At 40.9% G+C, this 15286-nt stretch overlaps 1 protein-coding gene across 1 annotated transcript in view; it reads right to left on the bottom strand.

Annotated features, from left to right (window-relative positions):
- The window catches only part of GAB2 (GRB2 associated binding protein 2), a 275595-nt gene that overhangs the window by 73331 nt on the left and 186978 nt on the right, over window positions 1-15286 (bottom strand). The window contains exon 2 of the mRNA XM_089691504.1: window positions 3997-4297. Coding sequence (XP_089547630.1) covers window positions 3997-4297 — 301 coding nt within the window. The remainder of the gene's footprint in view (window positions 1-3996; window positions 4298-15286) is intronic.

Here is a 15286-nt window from a genome sequence, read left to right as displayed (position 1 = left end):
TGTACTCACTGTATGTACTCATATACTCACAGTATGTACTCATATTATGTACTCACAGTATGTACTCACTGTATGTATTCACTCTATGTATTCACTGTATGTACTCACTGTATGTATTCAAATTATGTACTCATTGTATGTACTTACTGTATGTACTCACTGTATGTACTCACTGCATTTACTCACATTATGTACTCATTGTATGTATTCACTGTATGTACTCACGCTAAGTACTCACACTATGTACTCATTGTATGTACTCACTGTATGTACTCACATTACATACTCATTGTATGTACTTACTGTATGTATTCCCTGTATGTACTCACTGTATGTACTCACTGTATGTACTCACGCTATGTACTCACGCTATGTACTCACACTGTGTACTCACACTGTGTACTCACTGTATATACTCATATACTCACAGTATGTACTCGTTATGTACTCACTGTATGTACTCACTGTATGTACTCACTGTATGTACTCACTGTATGTACTCACTGTATGTATTCAAATTATGTACTCATTGTATGTACTCACTGCATTTACTCACATTATGTACTCATTGTATGTACTCATTGTATGTACTCACTGTATGTACTCACTGTATGTACTCACTGTATGTACTCACTGTATGTACTCACTGTATGTACTCACTGTATGTACTCACATTACGTACTCACATTACGTACTCACATTACGTACTCACATTACGTACTCACATTACGTACTCACATTACGTACTCATTGTATGTACTTACTGTATGTACTCACACTGTGTACTCACGCTATGTACTCACACTGTATGTATTCACTGTATGTACTCACATTATGTACTCATTGTATGTACTTACTGTATGTATTCACTGTATGTACTCACTGTATGTACTTACTGTATGTACTCACTGTATGTACTCACTGCATGTACTCACATTATGTACTCATTGTATGTATTCACTGTATGTACTCACGCTATGTACTCACACTATGTACTCACTGTATGTACTCACGCTATGAACTCACACTATGTACTCACTGTATGTACTCACATTATGTACTCATTGTATGTACTTACTGTATGTATTCACTGTATGTACTCACTGTATGTACTCACTGTATGTACTTACTGCATGTACTCACATTATGTACTCATTGTATGTACTCATTGTATGTACTCATTGTATGTACTCATTGTATGTACTCATTGTATGTACTCATTGTATGTACTCACTGTATGTACTCACATTACATACTCATTGTATGTACTTACTGTATGTATTCCCTGTATGTACTCACTGTATGTACTCACACTATGTACTCACGCTATGTACTCACTGTATGTACTCATATACTCACAGTATGTACTCATTATGTACTCACTGTATGTACTCACTGTATGTACTCACTGTATGTACTCACTGTATGTATTCAAATTATGTACTCACTGCATTTACTCATTGTATGTACTCACTGTATGTACTCACTGTATGTACTCACTGTATGTACTCACATTACGTACTCACATTACGTACTCATTGTATGTACTTACTGTATGTATTCCCTGTATGTACTCACGCTGTGTACTCACGCTGTGTACTCACGCTATGTACTCACACTGTATGTATTCACTGTATGTACTCACGCTATGAACTCACACTATGTACTCACTGTATGTAGTCACATTATGTACTCATTGTATGTACTTACTGTATGTATTCACTGTATGTACTCACTGTATGTATTCAAATTATGTACTCATTGTATGTACTTACTGTATGTACTCACTGCATTTACTCACATTATGTACTCATTGTATGTACTCATTGTATGTATTCACTGTATGTACTCACGCTATGTACTCACACTATGTACTCATTGTATGTATTCACTGTATGTACTCACGCTATGTACTCACAGTATGTACTCATTGTATGTACTTACTGTATGTATTCACTGTATGTACTCACTGTATGTATTCAAATTATGTACTTTTAACTATTAAGTATTTTATCTGTTCAAAACTTTATTTATAAAGTGCACTTAAAGGCATAAATACTGTACAGGGACATGATTAAAAATTAATTTGTAAATGCATTGAAAAGCAATTAATCTGTTCCGGAGGTCAGAAAAAAGTAAAAAAAAGTCTTATCTGTTCAAAACTCTTTATAAAGTGTACGCTAAATGCATAAAGGGACATGATTGAAAAAAAAAAAAAAAAAAAGTTGTAAATGCATTGAAAAGCAATTAATCCATTCCAGAGGTCAGAAAAAAGTTAAAAAAAAGTATTTTATCTGTTCAAAACTCTTTATAAGTGCACTTAAAGGCATAAATACTGTACAGGGACTTGATTAAAAATTAATTTGTAAATGCATTGAAAACCAATTATTCCGGAGGTCAGAAAAAAGTCAAAAAAAGTTTTATCTGTTCAAAACTCTTTATAAAGTGCACGTTAAAAGCATCTCCTAGATTGTAAGCTCCAAGGAGCAGGACCCTCCTAACTCTCTTGTACTAAACTGTATTGTCTCCCGTTATATTGTAAAGCGCTGAGCAAACTGTTGGCGCTATATAAATCCTGTATAATAATAATATTAATAATAATAAAGGGACATGATTAAAAAAAAAAAAATCATAAATGCATTGAAAAGCAATTAATCCGTTCCGGAGGTCAGAAAAAAAAAAAGTTTTATCCATTCAAAACTCTTTATAAAGTGCACGTTAAAAACATAAAGGGACATGATTAAAAAAAAAAAAATCATAAATGCATTGAAAAGCAATTAATCCGTTCCGGAGGTCAGAAAAAAAAAAGTTTTATCCATTCAAAACTCTTTATAAAGTGCACGTTAAAAACATAAAGGGACATGATTGAAAAAAAAAAATTTGTAAATGCATTGAAAAGCAATTAATCCGTTCTGGAGGTCAGAAAAAAGTAAAAAAAAAAAAAAGTATTTTTTCTGTTTAGGCGTAAATACTGTACAGGGACATGATTAAAAATTAATTTGTAAATGCATTGAAAACCAATGAATCCGTTCGTATTGCGAAAACAATTTGTATACCGAGGAATTATTTTCAATGGATTTTCATTTATAAACCAAGAATTACGTTAACCGAGGAGGTCGTACGCCTGTATATGTATGTACACACAGTGGTGTATTTAGATTTTCTGCTGCCCTAGGCAACACAAAAATTGGCACCCCCCGCAGAGAGAGCCTGACATTGACCAACAACGCCCCTGACTCCCACCCGAGAAAGCCTTCCACTACCACCGCCCCCCATACACCAGCCACCATCCCCCATACACCAGCCACCATCCCCCATGGCCAGAGAGAGAGACACTCACCTGCACAGCTCTGGGAATCTCCGGGAATGAGAGTCGGGCTGAGAATACACCGTCATGAAACTCGCAACCTCTCTCCGAACCCAACAGGTTCCCATGCCGCGTTTGTCCCTTCTTCCTTTCCTTCTTCCAAGGGGAAGTGCTGCCCCCCCCTCCCCGAAAAATGCCGCCCTAGGCAAATGCCTTGTTTTCCTTGTGGTAAATACTCCCCTGTACACACACACTGTATACCTGAGTTCGGGTGAAGAGTGGTGTTAATACTACAGCATACAAAGGCAATTTAGACAATTGTGCACTTCCAACATTGTACTAACATGGTTTGATGAGTTTGGTGTGGAGGAAATCCAGTGTCCTGGCCAGAGACCTGACCTCAACCCTACTGAACACCTTTGGAATGAATTAGAACACCAATTGTTAGCCAGGTCTTCTCATCCAGTATTAGTACCTGACCACAGATTCCCATAGACATCATCCAAAACCTTGAGGAAAGCCTTCCCAGAAGATTGGAGGATGTTCTAGCCAACCCCATATTAGGGACCATGGCTTTGGAATAGGATGTCCAACAAGGCAATAGGTGTGGTGCTCAGCTGTCTATACAAAAGTGAACCTATTACTTTGTCTTCAAAGGTTCTCATTCTTTAACGGTGTTGGCCACTTACCGGTTCCCTCGTCGGACTGGTTAAAGCCACAGATCTGACATATGCTCCGGACCCACTTGTTCATCTCTTCTTCGGTCTCGGCCACCAGGTAGAATGTGCGGTCGCTGGTCTTTATGTCGAAGACGTAGCTGTCCTGCAGCTCTTTCTTGTTGAAGGTCAGTCCAGAGTCCACCTGCTCGCAGCAGCTAAGGTTAATCACCCGGATGGGCTTCTTGGAGTGGTCATTCTTGTAGTATTCCAGGACGTCAGGATCTCCGCTCATGCGTCCGCTCCGGAGGATGAACCACCTCTTCTTCCATGCCTGGTGAAAGAGACCCAAAGTCAGTGATGGGGTATGGTTATGGCACAACAGGATGACTATAGGAGTGTTCACACCAGGGGTAGACTGACCATTCAAGCACTCGGGCACTGCCCAAGGGCCCGGGGTCAGTAGGGCCCCATGAGACGCCCCTGGTAATATTCACTGGCTTTTTCATAGGCTTTTTTGGGTGTGGGCAAGGACACGGGGCCCCATGATCCCCTATTGCCCAGAGGCCCCATGAGTTGTCAGTCCGCCCCTGGTTCACACCCACTAAAGTATTATCTGCAAGTGAGCATTCAGGATGGAAAATTCTTCTCCAACCAACAAATTTCTAACAGTCAATGTGGTTTCTATTCGGGAAATTACATTCATTCCAAAATCAAATGTTAAAAGCAAATGAATATCGGAAGTACTTTTGGATGACACTTGTCAAGTCATCAGATGTACTGAGAATTTTTGTAAAGAGCAACTTAAAGGGACGTCGGGAGTGGGTGTGAAGGGGTTAATTGTGAAAGGGAACAGAGAGCCAGCCACCTTAGCCCTCATTAATTAGAATCTGCAAAACATTCAACATTGACCCCCGGATCACACCTATGTGGCCCTGCGGGCTGCGTTTTGCTCGGGCATGAGAGCCCATTCATTTGAATGGACTCCCGGGCCCCGTGACACGCAGGGAAAGAAGTCCCTGCACTACTTTGGAAAACGCAGCCCACATGGGACCCTCGGTTCCCAGTACGGTTGCGTTTCCCAGTGCGGGCGGCGTGCCATTAGAACTAATGGCACCCGCCTGCAGGTCCGCAATTCTCTGTGCGGGTGGTGTGGCTGCAGGGAGTTTCATGCGGATCCACAGCGGCACCACGCGCATAGATGAGAACCTACAGTAAAAAAAAAACTCATCGTCTTGAATCGCACCTGTTCACAATCGAGCGGTTAGGCGGCTGATGCTCAAAAAAAGTATTGTTTCTTTTCATGTCAATATGGGCCCCATAGTCTTTAATGGGAGCACCTGAAAAAATGCGCCTAAACGTGATGGACATTTTCCAGGTGCTCCCATGGGGCCAAAAACACAACAAAGGAATTCCTGTATGGCAAATCTAACATTCAAAACAGCACACAAATAAAAAAACCTTTACTATTGGCTGAATAGACTACACTCAAGTGTGAATGTGGCTTATGGAATACATTAATATTATTATACAGGATTTATATATTATTGTTATTATTATACAGGATTTATATTGCGCCAACAGTTTGCTCAGCACTTTACAATATAACGGGAGACAATACAGCAACGATACAGTTCAATACAAGAGGGTTAGGAGGGCCTGATCCTGGGAGCTTACAATCTAGGAGGGAGTGGCTAGTGATACAAAAGGTAGTAACTGTGGGGGATGGACTGGTAGGAGGAGTAGAAGATTCCAGTATTAGCTGAGGGCAGGATAGGCTTCCCTGAAGAGATGGGTTTTCAGAGATCGCCTAAAAGTGAGCAGAGTAGGCGATAGTCTGATAAATTGGGGTAGAACGTTCTAGAGGATGGGGGAAGCTCTGGATAAGTCCTGGAGACGAGCATGGGAGGAGACAAGGGAGCTAGAGAGTAGGAGGTCTTGCGAGGAGCGGAGAGGACGGTTTGGGTGATATTTATAGACAAGATTGGTGATGTAATTTGGGGCGGAGTTATAAATGGCTTTATATGTTATTGTTAATGTTTTGAATTTTATCCGTTGGGCAATGGGAAGCCAGTGGGATTGGCAGAGAGGGGTGGAGGACACTGAGTGGAGGCCAGTGGAGGGATTGGCAGAGAGGGGTGGAGGACACTGAGTGGAGGCCAGTGGAGGGATTGGCAGAGAGGGGTGGAGGACACTGAGTGGAGGCCAGTGGAGGGAGGCCAGTGGAGGGATTGGCAGAGAGGGGTGGAGGACACTGAGTGGAGGCCATTGGAGGGATTGGCAGAGAGGGGTGGAGACCAGTGGAGGGATTGGCAGAGAGGGGTGGAGGACACTGAGTGGAGGTCAGTGGAGGGATTGGCAGAGAGGGGTGGCAGATACAGAACGATTAGTGAGGTGGATGAGCCTGGCATCAGCATTCATGATAGACTGAAGAGGGGATAGCCTGCGATGAGGTTGGCCAATGAGGAGGGAGTTACAATAGTCAAGGCGAGATATAACCAGGGAGTGGATAAGTTGCTTAGTGGTTTCCCAGGTTATGAACGGGTGTGTCTTGGAGATGTCGTGGAGGTGAAGTCTACAAGATTTGGACAGCGATTGGATTTGTGGCTGAAAGAATAGATGGGAGTCTAGGATTACACCTAGTACTCTGGAATGAGGGGAGGGAATGATGATTGTGTTATTGATCTTGATGGAGAAGTCGGGGGGGGGGGGGGGGCACAGGCTGGAGGGAATACTAAGAGCTCAGTTTTGGAAAGATTGAGTTTGAGGAAGTGGAGTGACATCCATGCCGATATGCCGATATGTCACTTAGTAGGATAGTAATGTGAGAGGAGACTGAAGGGGTGAGGTGAGGAGACTGAAGGGGTGAGGTGAGGAGGAGACTGAAGGGGTGAGGGTTAGAAAGATAGATTTGTGGGTCATCAGTATAGAGATGGTACTTAAAGCCATGGGAGTTTATCAAGTGACCAAGGGAGGAGATGTAGATGGAGAAGAGAAAGGGTCCAAGGACAGAACCTTGAGGGACCCCAACAGAGAGAGGGAGTGAAGAGGAGGAGGCACCATTATAGGTAACACTGAAGGACCGCTGCGATAGGTAGGAGGAGAACCAGGAGAGAGCAGAGTCTCAGAGGCCAAGAGAGTTCAGTTTTTTGAGGAGGGGATGGTCAACCATATCAAAAGCCGCAGAGAGGTCAAGTAGCAAGAGTACGGAGTAGTGGCCATTAGTTGGGATGAGTACGGAATAGTGGCCATTGGTTGGGATGAGTACGGAGTAATGGTCATTGGTTGGGATGAGTACAGAGTAGTGGCCATTGGTTGGGATGAGTACGGAGTAGTGGCCATTGGTTGGGATGAGTACAGAGTAGTGGCCATTGGTTGGGATGAGTACAGAGCAGTGGCCATTGGTTGGGATGAGTACGGAGCAGTGACCATTGGTTGGGATGAGTACGGAGCAGTGGCCATTGGTTGGGATGAGTACGGAATAGTGGCCATTGGTTGGGATGATTACGGAGTAATGGCCATTGGTTGGGATGAGTACGAAGTAGTGGCCATTGGTTGGGATGACTACGGAGTAGTGGCCATTGGTTGGGATGAGTACAGAGTAGTGGCCATTGGTTGGGATGAGTACGGAGCAGGGGCCATTGGTTGGGATGAGTACGGAGCAGTGGCCATTGGTTGGGATGAGTACAGAGCAGTGGCCATTGGTTGGGATGAGTACAGAGCAGTGGCCATTGGTTGGGATGAGTACGGAGTAGTGGCCATTGGTTGTGATGAGTACCAAGTAGTGGCCATTGGTTGTGATGAGTATGGAGTAGTGGCCATTGGTTGGGATGAGTACGGAGTAGTGGACATTGGTTGGGAGGAGTATGAAGTAGTGGCCATTGGTTGGGATGACTACGGAGTAGTGGCCGTTGGTTGGGATGAGTACAAAGTAGTGGCCATTGGTTGGGATGAGTACGGAGTAGTGGCCGTTGGTTGGGATGAATACGAAGTAGTGGCCGTTGGTTGGGATGAGTACGAAGTAGTGGCCGTTGGTTGGGATGAGTGCGGAGTAGTGGCCGTTGGTTGGGATGAGTGCGGAGTAGTGGCCGTTGGTTGGGATGAGTGCGGAGTAGTGGCCGTTGGTTGGGATGAGTGCGGAGTAGTGGCCGTTGGTTGGGATGAGTGCGGAGTAGTGGCCGTTGGTTGGGATGAGTGCGGAGTAGTGGCCGTTGGTTAGGATGAGTACGGAGTAGTGGCCGTTGGTTGGGAGGAGTACGGAGTAGTGGCCATTGGTTGGGAAGAGTACGGAGTAGTGGCCATTGGTTGGGAGGAGTACGGAGTAGTGGCCATTGGTTGGGAGGAGTACGGAGTAGTGGCCATTGGTTAGCAGTTAGTAGATCATTAATGAGTTTTAGTCGGGCAGTTTCAGTGGAGTGTAGGGGGCGAAAGCCAGACTGTAGAGGGTCGAGAAGGTTGTTGTCGGTGAGCTGGGAGTTCAGGCGATTGTAGACTAAGCGTTCTAGGAGTTTAGAGGTAAATAATTTATTTATTTAAAATAAATATTTATTTATTTATTTTACATTTTATAATTATTTAATTAAAGATAATGAAAAGAAAACAACAGATAAAACCCAATGAGTAGATTCCCTGTAATCATGAAAGCATAAAGAGTGAATGTGGTATATTGTGCCTGAGCACTTTGTCATGATCTAGAAGAGAAAAAAATACGAAAAAATGTAAGAGAGAATTAAAACATGTAAAAAAAAAAAAAAAAAAAAAAAATTTTATCTAAAAAACCAGCTAAAACCCAATGAGTAGATTCCCTGCGGAATACAAAAGCATTGCATACATCTGATATCACATTTTGTGAATGTGCAAAACAGCACAAAAAATGCCCTTAAAATTGGCTGAATATGCTACACTCAAGTGCGAATGTGAATGTGGAAATTGTCTAAGCACTTTGTTGCAATTTAGAATAATTAAAAAAGAATAAAAAAACATTTAAACTTTATTTTGCAAAAAAATTAAATTAAAAAATAAAAAGAAGAAAACAGATAAAACCCACTGCGTAGATTCCCTGTGGTGATGAAAGCATAAAGTGTGAATGAGGCCTATTGTGCTTGGGCACTTTGTCACAATCTAAAAGACAAAAAAAAAAAATACAAAAGATAATATTTTTTTTAAATTACAAAATTCCATTACAAAATAAAAATAGAATAACATAAAACAGCTAAACCCCCAATGAGTAGATTCCCTGTGGTGATGAAAGCATAAAGTGTGAATGTGGATTATTGTGCCTCAAATTCTAGAGGAAAAAAAAAAAGAACACAAAATACAAAAAAAATATATTTTTTTTAAATTACAAAAGGCCATTAAAAAAAATAAAAAATAAACTAAAACATCTAAACCTCATCGAGTAGATTCCCTGCGGTGATGAAAGCATAAAGTGCAAATGTGGAATATTGTGTCTGAGCACATTGTCAAAATCTAGAAGAAAATAAAAAGACAACAAAAAAAATATATATTTTTTTTAATTACAAAAGGCCATCAAAAAAATAAAAAATAAAATATCTAAACTTCATCAAGTAGATTCCCTGCGGTGATAAAATCATAAAGTGCAAATGTGGATTATTGTGTCTGAGCACTTTGTCAAAATCTAGAAGAAAAAAAAAAAAAAAAAAAAAAAAAATTTTTTTTTTAATTACAAAAGGCCAATTAAAAAAATAAAAAATAAAATAAAACATCTAAACCTCATGGAGCGGATTCCCCGTGGACCTGAAAACATAAAACAAAAGCACTGCATATATCTGACATCGCATTTTGTGAATGCGACATTTAACGTATTTTTTGTTCCTTTTCAATGTTTTCGATGTCTGGCTCTTCCACGGCGGCCCCAATACACGGCAGACAAGGTTCACCGGCCATCTGTCTTCCTCTCCGCTGATATTATTTCAGTGTACAGGAAACACAAAGAATGTGAATAATGTGTCACTGACAGATAATGTCACCGTCAGACCCGTGTCACCATCAAAAGACAACCTGAGGACCTGTAAACCAGGCTGAGTATATATTTGGGGGGGGGGGGAGGGGTGGATAGCGGAAGATAATGTTTGTACATCAGACAAACATCCAGATTTTTCAATCTCTTAAATTTGTGGCTTTCGTTAAAATGATACTCGGGGATCCTGCCATGATGGTCCTTCTGCAGGTGCCTTCTGTTATAGGGTGACAACGCTCTGTCCCTGCCTCCTAATTGTACTCATGTGTTGTCACCCTTCTCATGCAAACTATAAACACATCTTACGCAGGCATGGACATCTTCTTTCGTTAAAATGATACTCAGTGATCCTGCCATGATGGTCCTTCAGTAGGTGCCTTCTGTTATAGGGTGACAACGCTCTGTCCCTGCCTCCTAATTGTACTCACGTGTTGTCACCAGGGGCGGACTGACCATTTGGAAACTCGGGCACTGCCTGAGGGCCCGGGGTCAGTAAGATGCCTCTGGTACCTTTTTCATAGGCTTTTTTATGTTTGGGCAAGGACACAGGGGCCCCATGATCCCCTATTGCCCGGGGGCCCCATAAGGTGTCAGTCCGCCCCTGGTTGTCACCCTTCTTATGCAAGCTACAAACACATCTTACACAGGCATGGACGTCTGCTTTTGTTAAAATGATACTCAGTGATCCTGCCATGATGGTCCTTCTGCAGGTGCCTTCTGTTATAGGGTGACAACTCTCTGTCCCTGCCTCCTAATTGTACTCACGTGTTGTCACCCTTCTCATGCAGACTACAAACACATATTACACAGGCATGGACCTCTGCTGTCACCATCAGAAGCCTCTCCTTCATTGAGGAACGCCATACCGCCATCACTAGAGTGCATGTGGGATCCTGCCATGATGGTCCTTCTGCAGGTGCCTTCTATTATAGGGTGACAACGCTCTGTCCCCGCCTCCTAATTGTACTCACGTGTTGTCACCCTTCTCATGCAAACTACAAACACATAATGCACAGGCATGGACGTCTGCTTTTGTTAAAATGATACTCAGTGATCCTGCCATGATGGTCCTTCTGCAGGTGCCTTCTGTTATAGGGTGACAACGCTCTGTCCCTGCCTCCTAATTGTACTCATGTGTTGTCACCCTTCTCATGCAGACTACAAACACATCTCACACAGGCATGGACGTCTGCTTTTGTTAAAATGATACTCAGTGATCCTGCCATGATGGTCCTTCTGCTGGTGCCTTCTGTTATAGGGTGACAACGCTCTGTCCCTGCCTCCTAATTGTACTCACGTGTTGTCGCCATCACTAGAGTGTATGTGGACATGAGGAGGACCGTTGCGCCTCCACGCCATGACCGGGGCAACCCATTCATTGTTTGGGGTGCCATTAGCATTCGTTTTTTGAGCATTTCATGGAAGTATAAAAAAAAAAAAATTGGGGCGAGTTGATGGGCCACACTGGTGTGAAAGGGGCGTAATGTCCCACCATTTGCAGAAACAGTTTCTCCCGGAGCCGACAGTGTCTCCAGGCCGGAGCGCGAACACAAATCCCAGAACTCCCTCTGAACAAATATTTATCAATTTCTAATTTGCAGAGGAGCGCTTAATGGGACTGACCCCGATTTAATGACAGCAGGCCAAACAAATGCCACCTGCTGCTTGGGTGAAGGGCTTCGGGGGGGGGGGGGGGGGCAGCACGGTGTATGTACAAAAAACAATCACACCTCCGTCCAACAAACAATTATTTAAAGTGTATCTAATGCCAATTGCATATTAAATCCATACATAATAAGTAACAGTTCTTGGCTGGGTTTATCAATGATTGACACACATCAGCCCCTGCTGTAGCCTTTCACCTTGTCACTTGGTACAAAGTGACAAAATCTGATCACTTGGGAGGGGGAGACTTGGGAGGGGGGAGACTTAACAAATCTTTGTATCCTATTCTCTGTGTATTGCTTCCCTTGTGTGAAATCCCTGAAGTTCCTGCCAGTCCCTCTGATCACCTACGAAAAACTGACCACACTAGGCATGAGAGCACAGCGTGGTCATTTTTATGACCCAATATCTTCTCCTCCAATGTTCAGACCTGTCCTGACACGCCACCCTGCACAGTTGTTCACTGGGAAGACCAGTGTACTGCTATCCCTTCCCCAGCTCCCTGAGCTGAGAACAGAGGCTGTGATCACAAAGATGTATTTATAATGTTTTTTATACATTTATATTATATATTCATTTTGTATGCACAAATGTGTTGCCTTTCATTTCTCTTTTAACCACTTGACCTCCGGAAGGTTTTACCCCCCGTCACGGCCAGGCCATTTTTTTGCTATTCGGCGCTGCGCTACTTTAACTAGCAATTGCGCGGTCGTGCAACACTGCAAGCAAACTACATTTATATCATTTATTCACACAAATAGAGCTTTCTTTTGGTGGTATTTGGTCAACAATTTTTTGTTTTGCAATACAAAAAAAAAGAAAAAATATTTTCTACTTTCTCTTATAAAACATATCCAAATAAATAAATAAAATCTCCCAAAAATGTTCTTAATAAATTTTGGCCAAAATGTATTCTGCTCCATGTCTTTGTAAAAAAAATCCCAATACGTGCAAATTAATTGGTTTGTGTAAAAGTTACAGCGTCTACAAACTATGGTATATACGTGTCTGAAAATTTGTATTTATTTATTTATGGTAAATTTATGGTAAAAAAAAATGAAAAATTTTATTTATTTATTTATGGTAAATAAAAATGAAAAATTGTATTTATTTATGGTAAATAAAAATGAAAATTTGTATTTATTTATTTATGGTAAATAAAAATGAAAATTTGTATTTATTTATTTATGGTAAATAAAAAGGAAAATTTGTATTTATTTATTTATGGTAAATTTATGGTAAATAAAAATGAAAAATTTTATTTATTTATGGTAAATTTATGGTAAATAAAAATGAAAAATTTTATTTATTTATGGTAAATTTATGGTAAATAAAAATGAAAAATTTTATTTATTTATGGTAAATTTATGGTAAATAAAAATTAAAATTTTTATTTATTTATGGTACTTATATCACGCCGCCAATTTATGCAGCGTAAATATTTAAATTTACATATTTAAATGGATGTCTGATGTCATTTCTTGAGGCCCTAAAATGTCAGGACAGCACAAATGTGCCCCAAATGACCCCCTTTTGGAAAGTAGACAGCCTGAGGTATTTAGCAAGAGGCACAGCGAGCTTTTTCAAGTTGTAATTTTTGTCACAGTTTTTTGGAAACTGAAGAAATTAAAAAAAAGTTGTTTTTTTTTACAATTTTTTTTTTGTTTCCATACTGTCACCAGTGCAGTACAGCGTCATCATATAACTAGTGTGGCGGTGATCAGGGATACTGACTTGTGACAGTATATAAATACAAAAAAAAAATTGGATTCAATTTTAGAAACATTTTTTCCTTTTTTTTCCTATTTTTTTTTAATATCCTGTCATCCAGCTATTTTTTTTACACTATTACTGCTTATAACAGTGATGATCACTGTTATAAGCAATACCTTTAGCTGTCATGAATGGCTTTTATTACTATGATGTGATCTGTGATTGGCTACAGCAAAGCACATGGTACAGGGTGCTGTGATCAGCCCAGGTACCATGTGATAGCTGTGGACCGATCACAGCATCACTGGAGTAAGCACAGCTGTTATGAATGAAAGCCATTCATAACAGTTTTGTGTACAATGTGATCGCATAGTAATCATGTGATAACTCAGCTGTTTAAAGTACTCGGGTTCTGGTAACAGTAATCCGCTGTGTCACAGGAGCTGCGCACCCATGTGTCAGGTGACGTACATGTACATGACTATGCCTGGCTGTGCTGGCCGCAGTAAAATTACTTTGGGCGGGGCTGACTGACAATTTGGAAACTCGGGCAATGCCCGAGGGCCTGGGGTCAGTAGGGGGCCCCATGAGGTGCCCCTGGCACCTTTTTCATAGGCTTTTTTGAGTTTGGGCAAGGACACAGGGGCCCCATGATCCCCTATTGCCCGGGGGCCCCATGAGTTGTCAGTCCGCCCCTGGGTGGGACGGCAAGTGGTTAAACTGAATGTGATGTTTTACAAGGTGAGGGTTTATAATAGTTTAATAAATGTTTTCTCTTCGGTTTAATACCGCTTTAACCTCCACATACAGAAAGGCTTCTTCACAGTAAGAGCTGTGAAAACGTGGAATGGACTCCCTTCAAGAACCAGTTCCGGTCAGCTCAGCAGATGTTTTAAAAAAAGAACTGGATGCATTCCTAAATACACAAACTATAACTGGATACTAATATTTATAGGCAATAACAGCAGGGGTAGTTGATCCAGGGAATATACAATTGCCTTTTAGGGAAAGAGGAAATAATTTTTTTTTCCCTCGTTGGAGTGAATTGGATCATGCTTTTTTGCCTTCCTCTGGGACAAATGAGGCTAAAGGATTCTGTATTCTATTTATGTTTGGTTGGCTGAACTAGATGGACTTACTAATTATGTAACTATGTATACGTAAGTGGCAGTGATATTATATTTTATAATATTATTATACATTATATTTTAAACTTCATGATGTTATATATTGTTATATTGTTTTAAATATATTGATAAAACACACACACATACATATATATATAAAGTTTAAAAGTTTATATAAAATATAAAATCACTGCCACTTACGTATACATAGTTACATAATTAGTAAGTCCATCTAGTTCAGCCAACCAAAGATAAATAAAATACAGAATCCTTTAGCCTCATTTGTATTTTAAACTTCATGATGTTATATATTGTTATATTGTTTTAAATATATTGTTAAAACACACACACATATATACAGTGGGGATCGAAAGTTTGGGCACCCCAGCTAAAAATTTGTATTAATATGCATAAAGAAGCCAAGGAAAGATGGAAAAATCTCCAAAAGGCATCAAATTACAGATTAGACATTCTTATAATATGTCAACAAAAGTTAGATTTTATTTCCATCATTTACACTTTCAAAATAACAGAAAACAAAAAAATGGCGTCTGCAAAAGTTTGGGCACCCTGCAGAATTTGTAGCATGCACTACCCCCTTTGCCAAGCTCAGACCTGCCAGTGTCATGGATTGTTCTCAATCATCGTCTGAGAAGACCAGCTGATGTCAATCTCAAAGGTTTTAAATGCCCAGACTCATCTGACCTTGCCCCAACAATCAGCACCATGGGTTCTTCTAAGTAGTTGTCTAGAAAACTGAAACTGAAAATAGTAGACGTTCACAAAGCTGGAGAAGGCTATAAGAAGATAGCAAAGCGTTTTCAGATGTCAATATCCT

Source organism: Staurois parvus, unplaced genomic scaffold, assembly GCF_062004578.1.
Source record: "Staurois parvus isolate SC_StPar_1 unplaced genomic scaffold, SC_StPar_1.0 ptg000563l, whole genome shotgun sequence".
In the NCBI taxonomy this organism is placed as follows: domain Eukaryota; kingdom Metazoa; phylum Chordata; class Amphibia; order Anura; family Ranidae; genus Staurois; species Staurois parvus.
This window is presented reverse-complemented; position numbering and strand designations above follow the sequence as displayed.